General features: G+C 41.7%; 2 protein-coding genes across 5 annotated transcripts in view; one reads left to right on the top strand and one right to left on the bottom strand.

The window, feature by feature from the left end:
• creld2 (CRELD disulfide isomerase 2) overlaps positions 1–7,920 on the bottom strand; it is a 30,410-nt gene extending 22,490 nt beyond the window's left edge. The window contains exons 1-2 of one of the 3 annotated variants that reach the window (XR_015081560.1): positions 6,190–7,920; positions 4,047–4,129 (exon numbers count right to left, since the gene is read on the bottom strand). Coding sequence is in view for 2 of the 3 variants with exons in the window: in XM_086010312.1 (XP_085866438.1) it covers positions 4,047–4,129; positions 6,190–6,318 (212 nt within the window). In the remaining variant the exon portion in view is untranslated. The remainder of the gene's footprint in view (positions 1–4,046; positions 4,130–6,189) is intronic. The other 2 variants (XM_086010312.1, XM_086010311.1) reach the window with 2 other exon arrangements.
• alg12 (ALG12 alpha-1,6-mannosyltransferase) overlaps positions 7,919–26,284 on the top strand; it is a 32,892-nt gene continuing 14,526 nt past the window's right edge. Inside the window, exons 1-7 of one of the 2 annotated variants that reach the window (XM_086010309.1) lie at positions 7,919–8,424; positions 8,558–8,690; positions 12,483–12,656; positions 17,205–17,399; positions 17,504–17,607; positions 19,237–19,460; positions 22,724–22,893. In XM_086010309.1, the coding sequence (XP_085866435.1) occupies positions 8,269–8,424; positions 8,558–8,690; positions 12,483–12,656; positions 17,205–17,399; positions 17,504–17,607; positions 19,237–19,460; positions 22,724–22,893 (1,156 nt within the window). In that variant the 5' untranslated portion in view covers positions 7,919–8,268. The remainder of the gene's footprint in view (positions 8,425–8,557; positions 8,691–12,482; positions 12,657–17,204; positions 17,400–17,503; positions 17,608–19,236; positions 19,461–22,723; positions 22,894–26,284) is intronic. The other variant, XM_086010310.1, reaches the window with a different exon arrangement.

Below are 26,284 nucleotides of genomic sequence, written 5' to 3'. Positions count from 1 at the left end.
AAAATCCATACTATTCTGCATATAGACTAATGTAATAGCTACACATAGGCAGATCACATTGTGAAATCACCCTTTCACACAATGTGTAGTAGATCCTTTTGTTGCTCTCATGTGCCCTCTTATCTACAGTAGAATTTGCCATTAACCAGATGCCACTAAGTGAAATTCATTCAACTCCCTGACAAAAAAAAAACAATTTGCCTACATAAGAACGATCACTTCACTTCAAAGCAATTTATTGTACGTGAAGTGCTCTCAGAGATACTTGAGACAATTCAGGAGAAGTCACCAAGACATCATGGACCAGGTAGATTGGGGCTCACAAGCTTCATCTGGCATTATAATCCATAACACACAACTGGCTAGTTATTGCTGCCCAGGGCATCAAACACAATCCAGAACCCTTGACATGTGTTGTAAAACAGAAATTTCTGTAACTCAACAATACGTACTCCTCTTCCCTATCTACATGCTGCCCTTAGTGAATTACCTGCCACAGTCTCAAATTGCCTGACTAATATTAGAGACCTGGATGAACTAGAATGTCAGCAAAATGGAGACTATCGCCTTCAGCTCCAGTCAGCATCTCTGTCTCAGGCCTGAATTACATCAAACTCCCGGTCTCCCATTTCAAGCTCAACGAAGCGATGTGGAACCTCGGCATCTTGCTCAATCCCAAGCTCAGCTTTTCTCCCGCACATCCACTCTATTACCAAGACTGCTTTCCTGTACCTCCACTCCTAAAAACCTAGTCCATGCATCCACCTCAAGCCTCGGTCTCTAAAAACCTGATAGGTGGGCTCCCCGGATCCAGCTGACATCCTCATCCACACAAAGTCCTACACTCCGCGCCCCCACCCCCTCTCCAAACTCCATTGGCTCCCTGTGTCCCAGCGAGTCGATTTTCAAAATTCTCATCCTTGTTTTCCCAGTCTCTCGATGGCCCCACCCTTGCCATCTTTTGATCTTGTCCTGTCTTATTTGTCCGCATGCTCCCTCAGCTCCTCTAACACCAGAGAGTTTCCACATCTCTTGTTCCCTGCACTCTATCACCATCAGCTGCTCTTTCAACCACTTCACTCCAGCCCTCTGGAACTTTCTACCCAGTTCCCTCCACCTGGTCACCTCCCTTGCTTTCAATAATCTTTGACTGTGTCTTCGGTTCCCTACTCATTTTTTTCTCCCCCTTTCTCCATGCTCTATGTCATTATATATTCACGTCCCGTATTGTAAAGCACTCATATCTTGCTGCACATGAGGAGCAGTATAAAAATCCAAGTTGCTGTAATCTAATTCTCCATTTCCTATTAAGTTCACCAAGTGTATAAGAATGGCTAGATTGGCAGCAAATAGTGAGTAGATTGCACTTATTACAGAACTATTGAGGATACATTATGAAATAAGTGCTTAAATTGTTTGAGCATTTTGATACATTTGACTTATTTCACTACACCGGCCCTTCCATTAACAGTCAAGTCCTAGCCATTCACATTTTACAGAAATGGCCAGGCATAAGAACAGAGTTCCGACAGTTATTCTTACAGTACAGACTATGATCAATAACACAGAAATTCAATTCCCATTACAACTGTATTGCAAAGCTTGATCATAGAAACACATTAAATCAGAGCTATTGTATAATAGAACGGCAATCTTATACATAATCCATTTTCCTTTCTGAGCTTGTTTAGTCTATTTTAATCACTTTATTTGAGACTGCATATCTCTATTATTGTATTCACGGAAACAAAAGAAAAACTTGCATTTATATAGCGCCCTTCAAGACCACTGGACATCCCAAAGTGCTTTTCAGTCAATGAAATAGTTTTTTTGAAGTGGAGTCACTGTTGTAATGTAGGAAACGCAGCAGCCAATTTGCGCACAGCAAGCTCCCACAAACAGCAATGTGATAATGACCAGATACAGTTGATGCGCTATCAATTACTCATAAAAGACTGAGAGTTAAGAGAGTAACTAAAGGCTTTTATTAACAAAAGAATGAAGGTCTGCCTCGAGTGGTCGACCGGTCCAGAAATACAAAGGGCTGGGGAGCAGTCACCTTTATACTAGGACTTGTGGGAGGAGTCAGCCGAGGCATGTCCAGGCATGTACACAGTGGAATACAAACAGTGGTTTACCACAACAGTAATCTGTTTTAGTGATGTTGATTGAGGGATAAATATTGGCCAGGATACTGGGGATAACTCCCCTGCGAGATAGTGTCATGGGATCTTTTACGTCCACCTTAGGGGGCAGCTGGGCCTCGGTTTAACATCTCATCTGAAAGACGGCACCTCTGACAGTGCAGCACTCCCTCAGCACTGCACTGGGAGTGTCAGCCTAGATTTTTGTGCACAAGTCTCTAGAGTGGGACTTGAACCCACAACCTTCTGACTCAGAGGCGAGGATGCTACCAAATGAGCCACGGCTGACAGTATGGCAGAGTTGCTAAATTACTATTTTGCATCAATCTATACTCCTGTAGATGATGCTTATGTCCCAGATGGGAGTTGCTCTGTACTGAATAGCATTATTAATATTAGAATAGATAGTAATGTCATCTTGGATAGATTAGGAAAGCTCAAGATGGGGCTCCAGGTCTGGATAATGTACATCCAAAGGTCATTAAAGAGATGGGACTGGTGCTCTGTGAGCCCCTTGCCCGTATCTTCAAAAGTTTAATACAGTCAGCGATTGTTCCCTTAGACTGGAAGCGAGCTCATGTATTTCCTATTTTCAAAATAAAAAAAGAGGACAAATCAGATCCAGGGGACTACAGGCCTATCAGCCTGACATCCATTATTGAGAAGATGCTAGAAGGGATCATAAGAAATGCACTTTAGATAGAATCTTGTGGTATCAGTAGGAATCCGATATGCTGGATTAGGAATTGGCTCCAATACCACAGCCAAAAAGTTGTAGTTAACAGATGTGGGTCAGCCTTAAAGAAGGAGCTGCACTGGTTCTTGACTGGGCCAGAGATCGCATTATATGTAGGTAGGTAGGTGGCTTTCTAGTTAACACATGGCCCACATGATCTTCTAGATTAGTTTTGATCACCTAAAGGGGTCAGAGAGTATTTTTTCCCTTTATTGGCCCTGGGTTTTTCTGTTTTCCTGCCTCTCAGCTGCGGCTGGCGGTTGGGGTGGGGGGGTTAGGAAGTGTCTAATGCTCCCGTCATTATGAGTGCGGAGCAGGCTTGATGGACCAGCTAGTCTTTTCCTGCCCCTCAATTTCGTATGTTCGAATTTAAAATGTAAGGACAGCGCCAGGGCAAGATTTATTACGAACTGCATACAATAGCAAAATACTACGGATGCTGGAAATCCAAAATAACAACAGAAAACGCTGGAAAAACTCAGCAGGCCAGGCAGCATCCGTGGAGAGAGAAACAGAGTTAACGTTTCAGGTCGAAGACCTTTCGTCAGAACTGGAAAAAAGCAGGAAATGGAAAGCAGGTTTAGGGGCTGGGAAAAGGGTGAAAGAACAAAAGGGAAGGTCAGTGATAGGATAGAAAGCAGGAGAGAGTAAGAGACATTCAAGGCAAGAGGAGGTGGTAATGGGACAGGTTAAGGAACAAAGGATGGCTCTAGATGAAGTGTGAATTGCGCTGGCAGAATGAAGGACAGCTGCCATGTGGGAGGGAAGAAAGGCCAAACAAAGAGTGTGGATAAAAAAAAGAAAATATATATATGATAGGGGCAGAGGTTATGATCTGAAATTGTTGAACTCTATGTTGAGTCCAGAGGGTTGTAGAGTGCCTAATCGAAAGATGAGGTGCTGTTCCTCGAGCTTACGCTGAGCTTCCGTGGAACAATGCAAGAGGCCGAGGACGGTGAGGTCTGAGTGGGAGTGGAGCAGTGAATTAAAGTGACAGGCGACCGGAAGCTCGGGGTCCCCCTTACAGACTGAATGGAGGTGTTCCGCAAAGCGGTCACCCAATCTGCATTTGGTCACCCCAATGTAGAGACCACATCGTGAGCAGCGAATACAGTATACTAAATTGCAAGAAGTACAAGTAAATTATACCTGATGTAAATACATACCTGATTTCATATTTTGACAAATATCTTTCTTCCCAGTCTGTATTTCCACCACCAAAATTCTTTCTGGAAGTATCTTCTACACCCTATTTTTGAAAAACAATTTTGATCACTTGCAATAATTTTTTGTATTTAGACACATTTAGCTGGAGACACTATTAATACTGCATTCTAGTTTATCAATACACATTGGGAAAGTGCATCATTTGGCACAGTGCATCATTTGGCACATCACTAATCACTCTTTGCAAGGCAGGGGCAGGCGAGTATGCATCTCTTCTCCCAGTGCCCCCACCCGCAAAACAAAACCCTCAGACACACACACATTCTTGATCAGCTCTCAAAATTAAGTGGAAGTATATATTCAATTGCCCTCAGCCATTAAACCTCTATCCAGCTTTCACTTTAATCATAATGCAGGTTCACTACCTACATAAATTCCCAGGTTTGTGCTCCTAAAGAACTCTGGATGAGAAAAGCTCAACTTACATGTTTCAATTCCAAATTGAGCCAATAACATTAAATAAGCTTTACACAATAACTTTTCTGGAATCTATTCTATTTGAAAGGGATATTTTTCAGAGCGAGGTATTTTTAAGTGTCGAGGGCCCTAACTCTTAAATGATACCTTAGACAGAATAGTTTGAGCTGTCCGCTTCTAAATATGGTACCAAGATGATGAGAGATTATATTCACCAAAGATGCCTCTTTTCATTATTATGGTAAATCCGGCTAGTTAGTTACCAGAAACAGGACACATTTTAGAGACTATACCACCATAACTCAAACAAAATTCAGCAATCAACCATCAGGTATATCACCAAGTTTGGCACATTTGCATTTTCTCCTCTCCAAATTATTCAACAGTCCTATTCCAGATACAAGTTTAAAGTGTCTAGAAAACAAATGGACTCCACATCTCCCAAACAGTTGAGATCCCACAGATAAGTAATTAGTTAACTATACCATGGAATACCAAACTACTGGCCACCTGCCCAAAAAGCCATTAAACATCATGTGTTAAATTCAAGTCTTGTATAAACACTAAAATCCAACTGAAGAAAACACAGTCACATAAAAATATATGCTATAGGAAGAGGCAACATTTGGAAACAAGTTAAAGTGGTATTGATTCTTTGGTATTTCACCTGTTCAACAGCCATTTAAACAGAATTCTACTGGTTGGGCACAAGTGATGCAAGCAGGCTAACTTTAGTTCCAAGAAACATTATCTGGATGTCCAGGACATGCAGGCACCCACTAATGTTGAACCTTAAATCACTTCAGATCACAACTCCACTCAAACACATTAATTGAATTTTAATTTTTAGAGAGATGTACACATGTACCACAAATAGAATGGTCAATGTAGTATTGTTGAATCCTTTGATATTCCACCACTGTGAAGGAGACATTTATAATTCATGATGGTGCTTATAAGCTACTGTCTTCAACACTTGTGAAACTTGACATAACAGCAAGTTGGAAGCATTGGGGGGGGGGGGGAAGAAAAAAAGTGTAGGCCATTTAGATCCTCGAGCCATTCAAATCAGATCATGGGTAATCTGTATTTCAACTCAATTTACCCAGCTTGGTTCCATATCCCTTAATACGCCCACTTAACAAAAATCTATCAATCTCAGTGTTGACATTTTCAACTGACCCAGCCTTAACAGCATTTTGGAGAAAGAGTTCCAGATTTTCACTACCTTGTGTGTGAAGAAGTGCTTCCTGACATCACCCCTGAACAGCCTAGCTCTAATTTTAAGGTTATGCTCCCTTGTTCTGGACTCCCCCACAGACTACAGCACTGTCTACACTGTTCCAAACACTCCCAGTTCACATGCATCATCTATAAATTTATTAAATAAGAATTTTCTGACACCAGTACATTTTACTTTGTTTAGCATTTACATTAGTCATTCCTACTCCTTTACAATTCTCATATTCTATATTGGCCAAGCCTGTAAACCAGATGTAAACTGCAAGTATCCAGCATCTACTGGCCCTAACATCATATCAGACAGTTCAACTAAGTCATTGATAGTGACTCTCTCACTACAAGGACAACTAGCTCAAATGGTGGCCATTACAACTGCTGTGAAATTCAAATAGGATATAAAGAACCAATAGGATAAGTACTCACCTTTAAAAAATTGCTAACTATTTTTTTGCAAGTGGGACAAGATAACTTGTCGTACCCTGATGAAAGACGACATAACAGCAGCAATCCAAATAACAGAATACAATGGAGCTTTTTGCTGGAGCAACCCATTTCCTTACTATATATATAAATACAAATTCAAAAAAAATTATGAGATAGCATGTAATACCAGGTATAACAAGCCAATAAAAGAAATGCCAGTAATACTGTTTAATTACAGCTACTGAAGTGCAAACTCAAACGCCAGTGTAAGACATTAATTTAGGGTTTAGTTTGCACCGGATTTATGTGCCAGTGTGCAGAAGTGCTGGGAGTGTCAGAAAGTTGGAAGCAGGGAGCAGTGCCTGTTTCTTACACTGGTACAGTCCCAAACCGTAGCGAGCAGCAACTGCAGTGCTCGGGATAAAGCTAACGGTGTCTCTTCACTGTGACTCGAAGCAATCAATCCCCTTGGTGCTAGTGGCTGTGATCAGCTGCAGTCCTGTACAGGCAGCAGTGGCTGGGCGCCGTCCCCTGGGTACAGGTAACTCTGACTCGCTACATTCCCATCCGCAGGTACCGCCGTTCCACCGCGCGTGCGCGCGCACCAAGCCGGACATTCCAGATCACAGATCCCGCCTGCTCCACCAATGACGTGCAAGACGATTGGTCCACGCCACTGTCCATCACGGAGCCCGCCAACCAGGTTTCGACACGCTGAACGCGGCCGCTTACCCACGTGTAGCGCGCGTGCGCTCCGTTGAATAGCGATATCCTGAATCAATGTAGGAGTATCTGCCGACAGACATTAATGGCTAAACACAGGCAAACACAAATCTCTGCATAAACAGCGGCAAACACAAATTTCTGCATAAACACAGGCAAACACAAATCTCTGCATAAACACAGGCAAGAAGGTTGTGGGTTCAAGTACCCACTCCAGGGACTTGAGCACAAAAATCTAGGCTGACACTCCAATGCAGTGCGGAGGGAGTGCTGCACTGTCGGAGGTGCCGTCTTTTGGATGAAATGTTAAACCGAGGCCCTGTCTGCTCTCTTAGGTGGATGTAAGAGATCCCATGGCATTATTTTGAAGAAGAGCAGGGGAGTTATCCCCAGTGTCCTGGCCAATAATTATTCCCTCAATCAACATAACAAAAACAGATTAACTGGTCATTATCACATTGCTGTTTGTGGGAGCTTGCTGTACGCAAATTGGCTGCTGTGTTTCCTACATTACAACAGTGATTACACTCCAAAAGTACTTCATTGGCTATAAAGCGCTTTGAGAGGTCCAGTGGTCGTGAAAGGCGCTATATAAATGCAAGTCTTTTTTCTTGAGGTGTCGCCTCCCAAATCTGTGCCTATCCTTCCCGCAACTTCATGGTTGAACCTCTCCAATCATCTTTCTGCCCTGCCACAGCACCGAAACAGCCCTAATCAGTCACAACTAACACATCCTGTGTGACTATGAGCATTGTGGACTCTCTCTCCTCATCCTTCGTGACCTGTCTGCAGCCTTTGACATGGTCGACCACGCCATCCTCCTCCATTGTCTAGCTGAATACAGCTGCCCTCGCCTGGTTATTTATATCCATAAACACAGACAAACGCAAGTCATTGCATAAACATGCAAACACAATCAGACTGCGTTATTACTGATAATGCAGAAAAATGACAATCGACACATAAAAACTTATAAATAATGGAATCTCGGGCTCAATCGCAGCTAATGCACATTGGGGGCAGGGACATCCTGTGCAGAGCGCCTTTGAACTGGATGTTGTTACCCGTCATCGGGGGCCTCCGCTGGCTCTTTGCACGTGGGGGTGGTGATCTGTATTTGCTTTCTTTTCCTTCATTGCTTCGTGCAGCTGCAATTTATCTCCACCGCAAGGAGAATTGTGGAATATCGGGACACTAAAGTGGGCTCTGCAATCTAACCAAATGCCGGGTGCAGAGGGTCCCGGGCAGTGTGCACAGCGGCGATAGCTTTGGGAGCTGCCTTGCTGCCACCTCACTTTTGATCTGCTGCCTGCAGACAGTGAGTGGGGTTTCGACTCGCCTCCACCTGACCGCAACATGGCTGAGCGGAGCCGGGCCGTGCAGGGGGAGCTGCTGCTCCTGGCTCTGCTCGCCTCCCTCCACATGCTGGCCTGTCCCTTCACCAAAGTGGAGGAAAGCTTCAACCTGCAAGCGGCGCACGACCTGCTCTACCACCGCCTGCACCTGGAGAAGGTACAGAGAGCCTGCAAACTGGCACCCTAGCTCCTCCGGCTGCATTGCATCGCTTTACACTCCTCTGTTCATTTAACTTTCTGACTCTTGGTGTGAAACTTTTTTTCTGTGGCCTTTTTTTTAAATGTTGTAGTACGATCATCACGAGTTCCCCGGTGTTGTTCCAAGGACCTTCGTGGGGCCGCTTTTCATTTCGTTGCTGTCTGCACCAGCAGCTTCCGTCCTCTCGGCTCTTGACGTCTCCAAGTTTTACTCGCAGCTTTTAGGTATGACTGGCTCATTTTAAGTTAAATTGCACTACAGTCTTAGTCAATGCAAAACTGAGAAATCTTGGGGAGGAATGATCGAAGCACATTCTTCAAAAGATTACAGTTAGTATTTTTTTGGCCATACAACCTGACCAGAAATAGTTTAATTAGAACCCTTTTATATCTGCTGTATAAAACATAGCCTCTATGTTTACTACAACTGAGAATGTACATGTCTTTACTGTTACAGGGTGTAGTTATGCTCCCACTTTTGTAGTGGACAGTATGTGAGACTTGTTGAAGTAGGCCTGCTGATTTTATTGGTACCATATCCCAAATTTCTCTGCACCCTCTGCTTCTGCCTCGATGAAAATACTCAATATTTGATCCAGTTTATTATTTAAATGTGTGAATTATTATAGTAAATTAACATCTTGTCAATAATTTCTTCTATTCTGTTTCTAAATAGAAATGATTCCTGATTTATTGTTGGTTCAGCTCATAACATAGCTTTCATGGCCTGATCCTGGTTGTGGCCTAACCAAACAGTTAATATTGCCATATACATGCAGAGTAGTATATTGTAGTGTACCGTCTCTGTAGGAATGATTAATGCTCATTTTGGACGTAAGTTCTGAGACCCTGTTAGAACTGAATATTCCATTTTTAGGAATCAACTATACATTTAAGATGGGGATGATATCTAGTATTGCAATGGCCACAATCAATAAACAAAATATATTGGAATTGATCTTGTATGTCTAGAGTTTAATGTTTGATGCTGAATTTGTCTTGTTGCGTTGTCTTACATTGCCAACCTGAATGATAAGGAAATATTCTGCCAGTCAGCTGAATGAAGTTCAACATTGGTTGGAAACCATTTAACTGTTGGCTTACCAGAGATGAAGAAATTAAGGGCGCACAACATTTGCTTTTCTACCATCACTTATTTTCTTAACTCTGCGTGTGCAAAGGCAGCATGGTTATCTGAGTGATTGTCACAAGTAGTAGAAAAATGGGGTTTGAAATTACAAGTGTTCAGTTTCATTTAATGTAAGGTGACATAGCTCAGTTTTAGAATTCCAGTTTCAAGGATTATACTGTGTATAATTATTTTGTAGTTGAACAACCAAGCAAACAATAGCATTTATAAGCTCTATTTTAAAGTCTATTTTATCAGTAAAAAGGCTCATGACTTCCTTGTCTGGGAGTGGTTACACCATTGAGTCAAAGTTGAATCTTCTACATCAAACTGCTGTTGTTGTATCTTGCAAAGGACTGGTTATGGCATCTAGGTTAATCCTTCTGTGAGTCCTCTACAATCATCAGTTATTCCTGGTCTCTCTTTTTCTGATTCATGTATTAATACATTTATCCTATATTCCTTGTACCATATATTATGGAATTGGCTGATCAGTACTGTAAGATCTCTCCCTCTCTCTCAAAACTAAACTAAGTAATTTTAGACTCCTTTCCTTTCAACCTTAGCTTGAGTCTCTCAAGTGTTTCTTTGTCTGACTTGGTCCTTGGTCTGAATGGAGTAAGACACAAAGCTCTCTTTCTCTTTTCTTTCTCCAGCTTATCTTTACTGAAATGAACTCAACTCACAAATTGGGATACAGTAATGCCTTTCTCATATCCGACATCAAGCTATGTTGTTTACCTCCTATCCCCATTTCAAGATTTTGCATTTTTTAATTTATGAAAAAACTATTTCTTTTCAGGCTTTTAATATGTTTATTGATGGGGTCTTTAGTGATGATATATCTAGGTACTTCACTCTGGTCAAATAATTACATGTTACAAAACTTGACAACCTAAGAGGCCCTTAGAGGAAATGTTCCCTTATAAGGGACAACCAGCCACTAACCTAATAAAAAGGTTGCTTTTCCCCCCCCATTATCTTTAGAGGATCGTTTAAAGCAAGAGCGTCTGACTCCTTTCATTGTCATGGCTTGTACTTTCAAATGACACAAATTCTCGCCTTCTAAGAATTGCATAATATTAATACAAAATTGAATTTTAACCCAATACTATCTTGTTGGCTTTGCTCCTGGTTTTCTACATGGGGCCATAATTTGCTATCAAACTAACAGTGAGACTAACAGTGCTCTATTATTTATGCACAAATGATAGGCGAGTGGCAGATGAGCAGTTAAACTCAAATATCGAAAAGTTGCTATCCAAGTTGGCCGCTCGGCCGTTAGCTTTATGAAAACGGCCTCTCTCTCTGGCTCACCATCGAAATGCATTGAATGGCGTGAAATTGCTGTATTTGCGTGGTAGATACAAACTAAACTCGCCACAGAAAGTTAAGCCTTGTCCCTTCCAGTCTAAGTACCCTTGTCATGATGTAGTGTTAATTACTGCCAATCAACCTCTGGCACTGAAAATTAACTATTACGAGTGTGGAGCCTCATTCCTTTATGTTTTAATTGTTCGAGATTTTTAAAAATCAACATTTTTTTTTAACTTTTCCTTTCTACGAACATACGAACAATGACCGACAGGTAAAGACCCTCTGGTCCATCGAGCCTGTTCCGCACAATTGCTTGTGCGTCACAATGTATACACACCACCCCACCCAAAACCATGTGATCTCCTGGGAGAGGCAAAAAGCTAGATTAAAAATCCAGGCCAATTTGGGGGAAAAAATCTGGGAAATTCCTCTCTGACCCTTCTAGGCGATCGAAACTAGTCCAGGAGATCACTCTGGCCCTTAATTCCCTGCAGTACCTACCTTCTGTAAGAGGTGATCTCCGCCCCAGTCTGTGTTTTTTTCTTTCAATCAAATCCCTCTCTTTATTTCTCTTTCGTACCTGAGTTGACATTGAATTCAGCCACTCTAATTTACACTTCCTTGTGTTGTTAATTTCACAACCCTTCAATCGTAAGAACATAAGAAATAGGAGCAGGAATAGACCACTTGGCCCTCGAGCCTGCTCCGCCATTCAATAAGATCATGGCTGATCTTGGGCTCAAAGCCACTTCCCTGCCCGCTCCCCATAACCCTTCACTCCCTTATCTTGCAAAAATCTGTCTATCTCCACCCTAAATGTATTTAATGACCCAGCCTTCACGGCTCTCTGGGGCACAGAATTCCACAGATTTACGACCCTCAGAGAAGAAATTCCTCCTCGTCTCAGTTCTAACAGGGCGACCCTTTATTCTAAAACTATGCCCCGGAGTTCTAGATTTCCCCACGAGGGGAAACAACCTCTCTGTATCTACCTTGTCGAGCCCCCTCAGTATCTTATATGTTTCAATAAGATCACCTCTCGTTCTTCTAAATTCCAATGAGTATAGGCCCAACCTGCTCAACCTTTCTTCATAAGTCAATCCCCTCATCTCTGGAATTAGCCTAGTGAATTGTCTCTGAACTGCCTCCAATGCAATCTGTTTGGTTAATGAGATACACAGTTGTTTGCCCTGTTCACTCAGGACCCAGATACTCTGTTTCCCTCGCTGCGACGTTATCAGCTCGTACTTTCAGCAACTTACCACGCAAAAAAATCTTAAAACCTAAATGCGCAAGGACAAGTCTAACTAATGGCATACACCATTCGATACCCTGCCACAAAAAATGATCTCCCTCCAATTAACAACTATAATCTGGAAGCCAGTGGGCACCAGAGTTGTTAGGATTTCTGGTTAATGAGTGCTTCCAGTTGATAAACAGGGGGTTAACTGGATTATGTAATAAAATACTCTTATTTTGATCTTGTAGTGTTCTAAATCTACCATAGATGTAATAGCTATTAATGAAAGCATATTTAATTGCGTTCAGCTTCCTTTATGTTTTTTTAACAGTTCGAGGATGCCTGGGTCTCTGTGTGATTTATGCACTATGGAAGTTTCAGAAAGAAGTTAGGAAACAGTTTGGCTCAACGGTAGCTTGTTTTTACTGTTGGATCTCAGCAACTCAGTTTCACCTTCTCTTCTACTGCTCAAGAACTCTCCCAAATATATTTGCATTTCCTATTGGTGAGTGCAGCTTCGTAATTCCTTCTTGTTTATTCTTTTGTGGAGATGGGGTCTATTGTAACCTGGTTTACCACTACAGTAAACTTGGAAATGTATGAACTATATTCCGGATTTATAGTGGGGTTAGTAAAGTCTAGAAAATAGCATGAATTCTGAAATACGAGTGTATATAATTCTATTTGGCAGTGAGCTGAGAGCTTTTATAATATTTATTAACAATCTCTTTAAATCCAGTGGAACAGTGTAGTGATCAAAATACATTTATTTTGCACCATTCATGACCTTTCCGAGTGCTTCTTGATATTTCCTAGAAACACAGTAAAATAATGGAACGTAGGAACGTGATTTCTATCATATGGCTTGAATATTATTGAAATCTTAGCAGAACCGTGCGGCGGTAGTATACTGGAGACTCAGATTGGAGCAGGTTCTATCTTTGGTTTACACCTCCTGTACAGTATTACCTGAAATTAGATGTTTAAAAGTCTGTAATTCAATATATAATTTTTTTTTAACTTGCATTTATATAGCGCCATCCACAACCTTGGGACTTCCAAAGCACTTCATAGACGATTAAGTACTTTTGAAGTGCAGTAACTGTTGCAATGTAGGGAAGCATAAAAACATAAGAACTAGGAGCAGGAGTAGGCCCTTCGAGCCTGCTCCGCCATTCAATGAGATCATGGCTGATCTTCTGCCTCAACGCCATTCACTGGCCCTATCGCCATATCCCTTGATGCCCTTACTAGTCAGAAATCTTATCGACCTTCTGTTTTGAATATACCCAATGACTGAGCCTCCACAGCCCTCTGGGGTAGAGAATTCCAAAGATTCACCACCATCTGTGTGAAGAAATTTCTTCTCATCTCAGTCCTGAATGGCCTACCCTTTATCTTGAGGCTGTGGCCCCTGGTTCTAGACTCCCCAGCTAAGGGAAACATTCTCCCAGCATGCATCCTATCCAGCCCTGTAATAATTTTGTATGCTTCAATGAGATCCCCTCTCATTCTTCTGAATTCAAGAGAATACAGGCCTAGTTTACTCAATCTCTTCTCATACGACAGTCCCGCCATCCCAGGAATCAATCTCGTGAACCTTTGTTGCACTCCCTCTATGGCAAGTATATCCTTCCTTAGGTAAAGAGACCAAAATTGTACACAGTACTCCAGGTGTGGTCTCACCAAGGCCCTATATAATTGGAGTAAGACTTCTTTACTCCTATACTCAAATCCTCTTGTAATGAAGGCCAGTATACCATTTGCCTTCCTAATGGCTTGCTACACCTGCACATTCACTTTCAGTGACTCATGTACAAGGACACCCAGGTCCCTTTGAGCATCTGCACTCCCCAATCTTTCACCATTTAGGAAATACTCTGCCTTTCTGTTTTTTCTACCAAAGTGGATAACTTCACATTTATCTACATTATATTCCATCTGCCATGTTCTCGCCCACTCACTGAGCCTGTCGAGATCCTCTTGAAGACTCTTCACATCCTCTTCACAACTGACACTGCCACCTAGCTTTGTATCATCAGCAAATTTGGAAATGTTACATTTAGTCCCCTCATCTAAATCATTGATATAGATTGTGAATAGCTGGGGCCCAAGCACCGATCCTTGCGGTACCCCACTAGTCACAGCCTGCCATCCTGAAAAAGACCCGTTTATCCCTACTCTTTGTTTTCTGTCTGTTAACCAATTCTTAATCCATGCTAGTATATTACCCCCAATTCCATGTGCCCTAATTTTGTTCACCAACCTCTTGTGTGGGACCTTATCGAAGGCCTTCTGAAAAGCGAGATACACCAGATCTACTGGTTCCCCTTTGTCTACTCCACTAGTTACATCCTCAAAGAACTCCAATAGGTTTGTCAAACAGGATTTCCCTTTCATAAATCCATGTTGACTCTGCCCAATCTTACTATTACTTTCTAAGTGCCTAGTTATTGCATCCTTTATAATAGATTCCAGCATTTTCCAACTACTGATGTGAGGCTAACAGGTCTGTAGTTCCCCGTTTTCTCTCTCCCTCCTTTCTTAAATAGCGGGGTAACATTTGCTATCTTCCAATCTGCAGGAACCGTTCCAGAATCTATAGAATTTTGGACGATGACAACCAATGCGTCCACTATTCCAATGGCCACCTCTTTCAAAACCCTAGGATGTAGGTCATCCGGTCCTTGGGATTTGTTGGCTTTTAGTCCCATTAATTTTGCTAGTACTTTTTTTTTACTAATAATTTCTTTAAGTTCCTCATTCTCATCACACCCTTGGTTTTCTCGCATTTCTGGGAGGTTTTTTGTGTCTTCCTCCGTGAAGACAGAACAAAGTATTTATTTAATTTCTCGGCCATTTCCTTATTTCTCCATTATAAATTCTCTTATCTCTGACTAAAGGACCTACATTTACCTTCGCCAGTCTTTTCCTTTTCACATAACTATAGAAGCTTTTACAATCCATTTTTATATTTTTCGCTAGTTTGTGCTCATATTCCATTTTCCCTTTCTTTATCAATTTCTTAGTCCCCCTTTGCTGATTTCTAAAAAGATCCCAATCCTCAGGCTGACTGCTTTTTCTGGCAACTTTATAAGCTTCCTCCTTTGACTTAATACTAGCTTTAATTTCTTTTGTTAGCCATGGTTGGATCACTTTTCCTTTTGGGTTTTTATGCCCTAGAGGAATATATGTTTGTTGCAAATTATGCATTATTTCCTTGAATGTTAGCCATTGTATGTCCACCTTCATACCTTTTAGTATAGTCTCCCAATCTACCATGGCCAACTTGTCCCTCATACCCTTGTAGTTTCCTCTGTTTAGATTGAAGACCTTAGTTTCAGATTGGACTACATCACTCTCAAACTTAATGTAAAATTCAATCATATTATGGTCACTTTTCCCTAAAGGCCCCTTCACCACAAGATTATTGATTAGCCCTTTCTCATTACACAGTACCTGATCCAGAATAGCCTGTTCCCTGGTTGGTTCCTCCACATACTGATCCAGGAAACCATCTTGCATGCATTCCAAGAATTCGTCCTCCATACCATTAGTGGTAATTTCGATTTGCTCAGTCAATATGTAGATTAAAGTCCCCCATGATTACCGTATTGTCCTTGTTACATGCACTTCTAATCTCTTGATTGATACTGTGCCCTACATTACCATTACTGTTTGGTGGCCTATACACAACTCCCACCAATATTTTCCACCCTTTGCTGTTTCTTAGCTCCACCCAAACTGATTCCAGTTCTACTTCGTGACCTGCCAAGCCAAGATCTTTTATCTCTACCGTACCGATCTCATCCCTTATTAACAGCGCTACGCCACCTCCTTTTCCTTTTTGTCTGACCTTCCTAAATGTTGAGTACCCTGGACGGGTTACACCTCGGCAGAAACGGGACCAACATCTTTGCAGGGGGGTTTGCTAGTGCTGTTGGGAAGGATTTAAACTAGTTTGTCAGGGGGCTGGGAACCTAAGTGTTCCCAGCATTGGTTACCCTGCAACCATGTCTCTGTAATGGCAATTACATCATACCCATTTACTTCTATTTGTGCCATTAATTCATCCACCTTGTTGCGAATGCTGCGTGCATTTAGATGAAGTGCCTTCAACTTTGCCTGTTTAATATTTTTCTGCACTTTGACCCTCTTTACTGTTGGCCTTTGTTTCTGCTCCCTACTAGTTTTGCTGACTACTTTTCTAACTTGCACTTCCAGCTTTGTCTCTCTCTGTTCTGGGCCCACACTTAGGTTCCCAGCCCCCTGACAAACTAGTTTAAATCCTTCCCAACAGCACTAGCAAACCCCCCTGCGAGGATGTTGGTCCCGTTTCTGCTGAGGTGTAACCCGTCCAGCATGTACAGGTCCCACCTTCCCCAGAATTGGTCCCAATGCCTCAGGAATTTAAATCCCTCCTACATCATCTCTCCAGCCACACATTCATCTGGTCTATTCTTCTATTTCTGCTCTCACTAGCACGTGGCACAGGGAGTAATCCTGAGATGACAGCCAAGTTGCACACAGCAACGTCTCACAAACAGTAATAAGATAAATGACCAGATAACCTGTTTTTAGTGATGGTTGAGGGATAAATAATGGCCAAAAAAATAGGAGAACTTCTTTGAATAGGGCCATGGGATCTTTTATGTCCACGAGAGGAAAGACAGGGCCTCGGTTTAACGTCTCGTCTGAAAGTCGGAACCTCCCGACAGTGCAGCACACTCTCAGTACAGCACCAAAGTGTCAGCCTAGATTATGCTCTCATGCTGGAGTGGGGCATGAACCCACAACCTTCTGACTCAAACAAGTGCTACCACCAAGCCAAGGCTAGTGACTGAGAATATACATTACCTGTAACAATGGACCTGTAAGAATGGAACTGTGCCAGACTAAATTAAAATTTGAAATTGTTCTAAAGGAGTAAATGCTGATATGCAAATCTTTTACTTCCAGCGAAAGTTAAAAAAAAACTTGAAACATTTTTATAGGCACACAGTCTGTAAGGGGCACATTCATTTGAAAACTGTATATTTCATCTATGTTGCAGTTATCTTGGCGTTTACTGCCTGGATGCAGCAGAACCATGGCACCTTTATCTGGCTTTCTGCTTTATCTATCATTGTGTTCCGATCCGAGCTTTGCATATTCCTGGGCCTCACGCTGCTGCTGTCAGTAGTGAACCGTCGTATTTCTATTTTCAAAAGTCTGTGCCATGCGGTACCAGCTGGTTTGGTGTGGTTGGGTAAGTAACATACTGTTTGTTCTTAGACAGGGACTGGAATTTACACACTTGTCCATACATCTAAATAAACACATCTAGTAACATTCCAGTATGTTTCCTTTCAGGTCTAACCGTGTGTGTGGATTCTATATTTTGGGGACGTCTCCTATGGCCTGAGGGAGAAGTACTTTGGTACAACACAGTCTTGAATAAGAGCTCCAAATGGGGACTATCCTTTTACACAGCCTTCAGATCACTATAGTAGAACTCAAAAGCAAATTCAACAACAGTGAAAATGTTTATTTTAAATGTGATTTGACTTCACTGTGAATATATAGTTTAAACAAAAAATACAGTCCCACTACATGTTAAGTTAAATATGAGATATGCTGACAGTCTTATTTCTGTGCAATCAATGATTATCACTATGAACTTGCAACATCACAATTGTTCATCTATCACTGTGAGTGTCATCACACATTGACAGGTAGAGCAAAGGCTGCTGGCTTCACTATAACAGCAGTTGCCAGCAAAAAAAAACACATCAGCGTGAATTAGTGATTTCAAGATTAAAATCTTATCTTGGAGTTCAACTGAAGGTTATAAAGCTTGTGTAATACCACCTCAACCACGCAATCAGATTATTGCCTTTATAATTACTCCCAGACATTCATTATCTCTATATTGCCAGTATTGGATTCAAGAGAAAAAACATTATCAGGCTCTTGCTTCCCATATGATTTTGAGGATCATCAGTAATTATAAAGCTATGTGGGAGGAGTCACTTTCTACCACTTTACACCAGCATTTCGCTAAAATGAAGGCAGGAATTTCACGCTCATTGTAACAAAATGTGATAAACTTTGTAAACATCTAAAGATTTTTAATGCGCCATTAAGGGTAAATTTTCTAGTTGCAATGCAACTGACATTGCCTCTCTGCTTGGAGCATATTTTAGGAAATTGGGTATGTGCAGTCCATGATTTTCCATCCATTAAAGTAATAGACAGAGAATCATGAGCTACAAGTGCCTGATTCCTGACGTACATTTCTGGCAAGTGAGGCTCTGTGCCAAGAAAGCATAATCATAAATGTTACCCCTAAAAATGGTAGTTTCACTGCATTTATCAGTGTGCTAACTGGGGTTCTGATTCATTCAGAGGTGTGAATTATTCACCAAAGCATCCTGCTTCTCTGTACTGAATTGCTTTGAGATACAGATTGCTTTTGCAAAAAAAAAGTTTCATTTTAGCGCTGATGCAAGTGGAACTAGTTGGTGCCATGAGTTAAACCCACTGTCCTTTCACCTCCTAAGGCGCGGGTTCAAATCCAGTGCCGACTGGTGTTACAAAAGTCTTTGTTGCCTTCTGGCTGTAAGTGTCTAAAATCATTCTAATTGCTAATGGGAATGAATCCACAGCATAAAACTATCCATCATTTGTCACTCACTGGCAATCTGACTCCAAGGATCCATAAGTACACCTGGTCTAGGAAATGTCACATTGCCTACTACCTCCTGTGGGGAAGAAAAAAACACTTGGCGCAGAGACGAGGGAGCTTTTCTCTGCATCTAATCCGTACTGTGCCTGACCTGGGAGTATTGGAAGTTGTCATTGGAAAGAAATTTGAAAAAGTGACTATTACAAGTTTGAGGATGAATTCAGTTCGATGGGCCTGACAATCCCTCCGTATCCTTGACTAATTTCAATTGATTTCCATTAGATAGGCTACAAATTTGCACCATTTTTGCTGCAGTGTTACTTGCTGGTTCCTTAAATGTAGATTTTTGTTTTGAGTTTAATGACTTAAGTAACAGATTACAATTTTTTTGTGTTTCCTTGACTGAGATTCTATTTAGACATCACCCTTTTTCTGGTATTTTTACTCGGTGCTGCCTCGTGCTCTCGGTTGCAGTATAATTTTTCTGCCTCTTGGGGCTCGGGACCGGAGGAGCTGGAGGCTACTCTTCCCGACGCTTGGTTTCATCTTTTTATATTCATTCCTACCTCACAAGGAGTTGCGCTTCATAATTTACACTTTTCCTGTCTTGAATGTCGTTGCAGCAATAGGGTGCTCGCACCTGTAAGTATTCAATGGCATTATCCTTAAAAAGTCAAGAGTTGATTGTATTTTTTGTAAAGCGAATGTTGTATAGGTGATTTTAGACATTTATTATACAATAAATTAGTTGTGCATTACTAACACTTATTATTAGGATTGTTCAGCCCAAATTGGCATACGCTGTAAAGATAAGTATCTAGCTGTGCAACACTGAATAAGTATGTGTTAATTTGTTATTATTATTTCTCTGATAATTCCCCATCAAATATATTTTCCCAACCAAAGGAGCAGCCATGTGTCCATTTAATTCAATTTGGAAAGGACTGTGAGATGAACAAAGAAAAAAAGGACCTCAATTGGGAATCATAGAATGGTTACAGCACGGAAGGCCATTTGGCCCGTTGAGCCCGTGCCAGCTCTCTGCAAGAGCACTTCAGCTAGTCCCACTCCCCCTCTGGCAGTCAAGTGGCTTATAAGCACTTTTATTTATCAAATAAAATTTTTAAACGGCCATTACACTGCTTCTGACATTTATGCTCAAGTTACAGCGGGAGATCGTGAGAACCCCTGCAGAAATTCTACCCCTATACATTGCCCGAGGCCCCGTGGTCTGCACCTATGCGGCCCCTGAAAACAAAAGCTTTGGGCATCCCTGCTTTAGGATATCCGAAGTTCTCAGTTGCTTCACACTTCTCTGTATATATTAGTATGTCTTCATATGTTTCGTTTTAGAATCATAAAATGAATCATAGAATGGCCTTCTTCCATGCTGTAACCATTCGGTCCACCGTGCCGGCTCTCTGCAAGAGCACCTCAGCTAGTCCCACTCCCCCGCCCTTTCCCCGTAGCCCTGCAAATGTTTTTCTTTCAGGTACTTATCCAACTCCCTTTTGAAAGCCGTGATTGAGTCTGCCTCCACCACCCTTTCAGGCAGTGCATTCCGGATCCTAACCACTCGCTGAGTAAAAAAGTTCGTTCTTGCGTCACCTTTGGTTCTTTTGCCAATCACCTTAAATCTGTGTCCTTTGGTTCTCGACCCTTCTGCCAGTGGGAACAGTTTCTCTCTACTCTGTCCAGAACCCTCATGATTTTGAACACCTATAAAATCTCCTCTCAATCTTCTCTGCTCTAAGGAGAACAACCCCAGCTTCTCCAGTCTAGCCACGTAACTGAAGTCCCTCATCCCTGGAATCATTCTCGTAAATCCTTTCTGAACCCTCTCTAAGGCCTTCACATCCTTCCTAAAGTGTGCTGCCCAGAATTGGACACGATACTCCAGTTGAGGCCAAAACAGTGTTTTATACAAGTTCATCATAATTTCCACGCTTTTGTACTCTGTACATCTAGTCATGAAACCGAGGATCCCATAAGCTTTTTTTTAACTGCTTTCTCAACCTGTCCTGCCACCTTCAACGCTTTGTGCACATATGCCCCCAGGTCTCTCTGTTCATGCACTCACTTTAGGATTGTACCCTTTAGTTTATATTTCCTCTCTTCATTCTTTCTACCAAAATGTATCACAATACAATATTTTATTCATGCTGATTGTTGCATTATTTATATTCTACTGCAGCATTAGTTTCAGGATGGCAAAGTGCTCTAAGTTCAATATTATAGAGAGGAATGAGAAACAAATTTTCTGAGCTCCAGTCTTTATGGAAAAAGCTAGTACAGTCGAAGGAAAAATCTGCCTGTATGGTGCTTGTGGTGAACTGGAATCATACCCAGTATCTATGAACTATTACAATAGCAAAATACTGCGACTGCTGGAATTCTGAAACAACAACAGAAAATGCTGGAAACACTCAGCAGGTCAGGAAGTATCGTGGAGAGAGAAACAGTTAACGTTTCAGGCTGTTGACGAAGGGTCACCGACCTGAAGCATTAACTCTGTTTCTCTCTCCACGATGCTGCCTGACCTGCTGAGTGTTTCCAGCATTTTCTGTATCTATGAACTATTGTTGTATAAGGGCAAAAGAGCACATAGAATTAGAGATAACATTGTGACATGGGTAATTGGATGGATGGTACAAGACAGAGAGTTGGGATAAAGCTTTCATTCTCTGGTAGGATGTGACCATTGGTGTTCCCCGGGATCTATACTGGGGCCTCAGCTTTTCACCCTATGCACTAATGGCTTGGATGAAGCAATAGCGAGTTGTATATCTAAGTTTGCCGATGACACTAAGTTAGGAGACACAGTAAGTTACATGGATGGGAGCAGGAAGTTACAAAAGGACACAGACAGACTAAGCGAGTGGGCAAATCTATGGCAGACTGAGTTCAATGTGGAGAAGTGAAAGGTCATCCACTTTGGATTTGAGAAAAACAAAACAGAATATTTTGTTCACGGTGAAGGATTTGGAGCTCTGGAGGAGCAAAGGGATTTAGGTATCCGTGCACACAAATCAGTAAAAACTAGTGCACAGGTCAAAAAGGCTAATGGAATGCTGACCTTTACCTCAAGGGGGTGGATAGTGAAGGAGTGATGCTTCAGCTATTCAGAGCCTTGGTCAGACCCCATCTGGAGTACTGCATTGAGTTTTGGGCACTGAACTTCAGGAAAGATATACTGGCCTTGGAAGGGGTACAGTGCAGATTCACTTGAATGATACCAGGGCTTAAAGGGTTAAATTATGAGGACAGGGTGCATAAACTTGGCATTTATTCCCTTGAGTTTAGAAATTTGAAGGGTGATCTATTTGTGTTCTTTAAAATGATAGAGATCTGATAGGGTAGATACAGAGAAACTATTTCCTCGAGTGGGGGAATGCAGAACAAGAGGGCATAATCTTAAAATTAGAGTTGAAGCAATTGAGCAGTGAAATCAGAAGTACTTTTACACACAAAGGGTAGTGGAATCTGAAACTCACTCCCCCAAAAGGCTGTGGATTCTGGGTCAATTGACATTTTCAAGAATGAGATCGGTAAAATTTTGTTAGGTAAGGGTATTAAGAGATATGGAGCAAAGGTGGGTAAGAGGAGTTTGAGGTACAGATCAGCCTTGGTCTGATTGAATGTTGGAACAGGCTCGAAGGCCTGAATAGCCTACTCCTGTCCAATGATCAGTGTGATTTTTTTTTTTTTGGTGCACGGGCCCTTTAACTAGCTGCGCAGCCCATTCAATTTTTCGCGCATCCCCGGTTATTTCCATTGTAAAGCCAGTGAGCGGCCTGCGCGGGACTTCCAGACTTCACGGGAAAGTTGCTCCTGCCCCTGTGTTCCTAAGTGTAATGACTAATAAAAGCCCATCACTAATTACTTCTATTTCTTTTGTTGCACAGAATGATAAATTTCCGCAAATCCTTTCTGTATAAATTAGGATCCGTTGTTGCGATTTCACATCTAGTGGCAAATGCCTGCTACACTGGGATGCTGCTGTATGTATCCCACTACAACTACCCCGGTGGAGTCGCCATGCAAAGGCTACATGAGATTGTGCCTCCAACAACAGGTCTGTAACCCTACTATGATAACAAACCTTGATTTAGGCAAACCAGCTTGCGAAATCCATTGTACACAGATGCAGGATGTGTAAGCTGACTGGGGATTGATCTCTACAACTGCTTACTCATGTTTAGATCTTCAGTACGTGTCCTGGTGACCATGGTATATGAGCATGTGGTGTCCACCAGTTCACTACACATTTTCCATGTTCACTGCATGTTTTCCACGATCGGCGGGCACCACAGGATATTGAATTTTACAGTTGTGTAAAAATAAATCCAGGGGAAATATCTTTTAATTTGGATAGGTTGTCCGTTTGCTATTAGTGGTGTCTTTTTAAGTGGTGCCTTACGTTGACAGTCTTTGAGGCAAACCAAGATCGTAGGTTTGATTGCAGTGAGACTGATATTACACATTTTTAAAAAAAAGGAAGTGCTGCATTTACATGATTGTGCTCTTTACATGCCCGTCCACATATTCTGCTTATTGTAAGTAACTCGTTATAGATTTTACAAGTATCAACTTGGTTCAGTTGGTAGTACTCTTGCCTCTGAATCAGATGGTTGAGAGTTCAAGCCCCACTAAGGACTTGAGCACATAATCTGGGCTGACACTTCATTGTAGTATTGAGGAAGTACATTGTTCGAAGAGCCATCTTTAGGATGAAATACTAAACCAAGGCCCTGTTTGCCTGTTCAGATGGATGTTAAAAAAAAGAGTTCTCCCAGTGTCCTGATCCTGGACATGTTCCTCTTTCACCTAATCTGTTTTATGGTGTTATCATTCATTTGCCAGTTGTAGGACCTTGCTGTATACAAATTTTGCTGCCACATTTACCTAACTAACAACAGTAATCTATTGGTTTTAAAGTACGGGAAACTTTGTGCTATCCGGAGGTGAGCTATCCGGCAATCTGGAGCCACCGGCAAAAATCAGCAGCCGTTTTTTATTCTTTTTGGTTTTTTTTGCTTTGTTTGAACAGTCAAGCTGTGCAAGGTCTGTAGCTATAGCAACAGCTTCAGCTACAGAGCTTTAGGGCCACACCCGAGTGTTTAGAAGCTGTTGCTAAGCAACAGTGTTTGTTGTCAAATACGGAGATAAGAATCTCCGTATCTCTCAACATTAACTCTGGAGAGTACGGCAGTTTTGAGGCAACGGCAGCAGCTCGGTCCCGTGGGTGCCGGATAGCACAAAGTTTCCTGTTCTGAGGGTGTGAAAGCTCTTTCCTTTCTTTAAAATCCATCTGATTTTACAACATTTCAAAATTGCCATATTTATATTAGCCAGTTTTATAAAGGGATCTGATGATGTTGATGACATGATCATGTCAGTCTTTATACACCTGATCTTTGGATGTCAAAACTGATTTATAGCCAATCAAAGGTGAAATTGAATTGTATGATTCATGTCTTACCTTCAAAACAGATAGTAGGGCCTGGAGGCAGAACTACTGCCCAGGTAGAAAGGTTATAATAGTGCATATGAGATAGAAATAAAATTAAAAGTTAAAACAGAAGTAATGGAGGGGGGAAAAGTAAATGGAAATTACATTTTTATTAAAAGTATTTTTAGTAGTTTTTGCATTACTATTACAATAATATGATTACTGTACTACTAGGGTTTGTTAGTGTCACAGTGCATAAAAAATAAAAATTGGCCAGCACAGGGAGCTTTAAATTCCTTAGAACTGCTGGCAATCTAAGGGTTACCATGTATTGTCAAAACTGTCGCTGATAAACATTTGGTATTATCTATTCATAAACTAACCATTTGCATGCTTGCTGTCACCAAGAATTAGAGCATGGTGGAGTAGGCAAAATAAGCGCAGCATGACATTTACATGCATACTTGCACTTCCATTGTTTTAAGTTGGAGGACGAGCAACAATATGAGCTGTCACCTCAATTATATCAATCAAGAGACTGAAGAGCACCCAGCCCACAAATACAATGAAGGCATAATCAAACTGCAATAAACTGCCGTCATTGGAAAGCTCATCCGCTGAGATGGAGTTTGGGTGGATGATAACTAGACGTCGGCTGCAAAACATCTCCGTTATTGTCTTGGCCAATCCACTTCTAATTTTGCTCAATAGAGTGAAACACTGAGCAGAATCTGCAGGTTTTAAAGGCCATGATTTTCTGGACTGAACCATTATATCACCAGGCATCTGTCACATCACATAGTTGCATGAATTCATATTAGCTTTAGTTCTATTTTTGTATGTGTTTTTAGCTATGAAATAATTTATTTTGGATATTCTAGTTTTAAAAGAAAAACTGCATTATTTATACTTTTTCATGTTTTCCTGATTATTAGGGACCATTGCTGCTTTGTTGGCATGATTTGCACACTAGCTAGTACTCGAGCTGATTTCCCTTAGTCATTCAGGGATTTCTAGGTGAGGAGCCAGTGTTATGTCAGCACCATTCTGAGGCTGGCCAGTAGGTCCACAACAGCAGCTCAATGTGATTTGCCTATAAGTCTGTTTATTTTACATTCTCACTCCCCATTGGCTGAGCAGTCAGAGCAAAAGAGAGAGATCAGGTACTTCCTGTGGCAAGTTATTTAAAGTCTCAGTAATACAGTGCTTGTAGGTGTTGCAAGTTTAAACTATCAAGTTCCAAGGGAAATATCTTTACTTTGTAAATATTTCTACAATATTTGAATAGATGTGGGAAGGCTCTTTTTTGATCTACACCGATTGCAGCCACCCTATCAAGATATATATTGGTGTGGTTGTTAGCTTTATCAGTCACAGATTATTGAAGTTTCATAATTCACAGTTCATCCATAGCGTGCTGACAATATAGCCCAGCCTTTTACATGCAGTTAAACCAATGGTCTCCAGGCTTTTGTCATTTTAGAAAAGCACCAGTATACATTCCCCATACGATGCTTCATAGCTGGCTGTTCACCACATCCACACTGATCATTGTTGCAGTTCTCGCCACCGTCATCCTCACGCCATTGTTTCCTTGTTAAATCTCACCCAGTCAGCACATCTGCATCTGTGGAGCCTGAATGACCCAGTCTGCATGCCATGCCTCATATTTCACTATGTACATTGTTCATTTGGACTCCCATTTTTTACAGCTTCATATTGACAAAATAGTGGCCCAAAAATTCGGGTCGGGGGCTTCCCGCGGGTGCAAGCCCCCGACCTACACTTACCTAGCGCGCCGGCAGTTGACCTCTTGGCCTGCATGGAATTCCTCTCCGAGGCCTGTCCCAGAGGCCGGCGCGCTATGCCGGCGTGTCCCAGGGGCGTAGTTAGTGCGATGCTTCCCCTGGGATCACGTGAGCAACAGGCAGCCAATCGGAGCAGGGAATGCTCCATTCATGTCTTGACAGATGGACCTGTCAAAATGTATAAATGCTGAGGCTGTAAAACTGTA

Source organism: Somniosus microcephalus, chromosome 17, assembly GCF_052327205.1.
Source record: "Somniosus microcephalus isolate GS21.2 chromosome 17, FLI_Smic_1.0, whole genome shotgun sequence".
Taxonomy (NCBI): domain Eukaryota; kingdom Metazoa; phylum Chordata; class Chondrichthyes; order Squaliformes; family Somniosidae; genus Somniosus; species Somniosus microcephalus.
The sequence above is the reverse complement of the archived record's forward strand: the minus strand, read 5'-3'. Positions and strand labels throughout refer to the sequence as shown.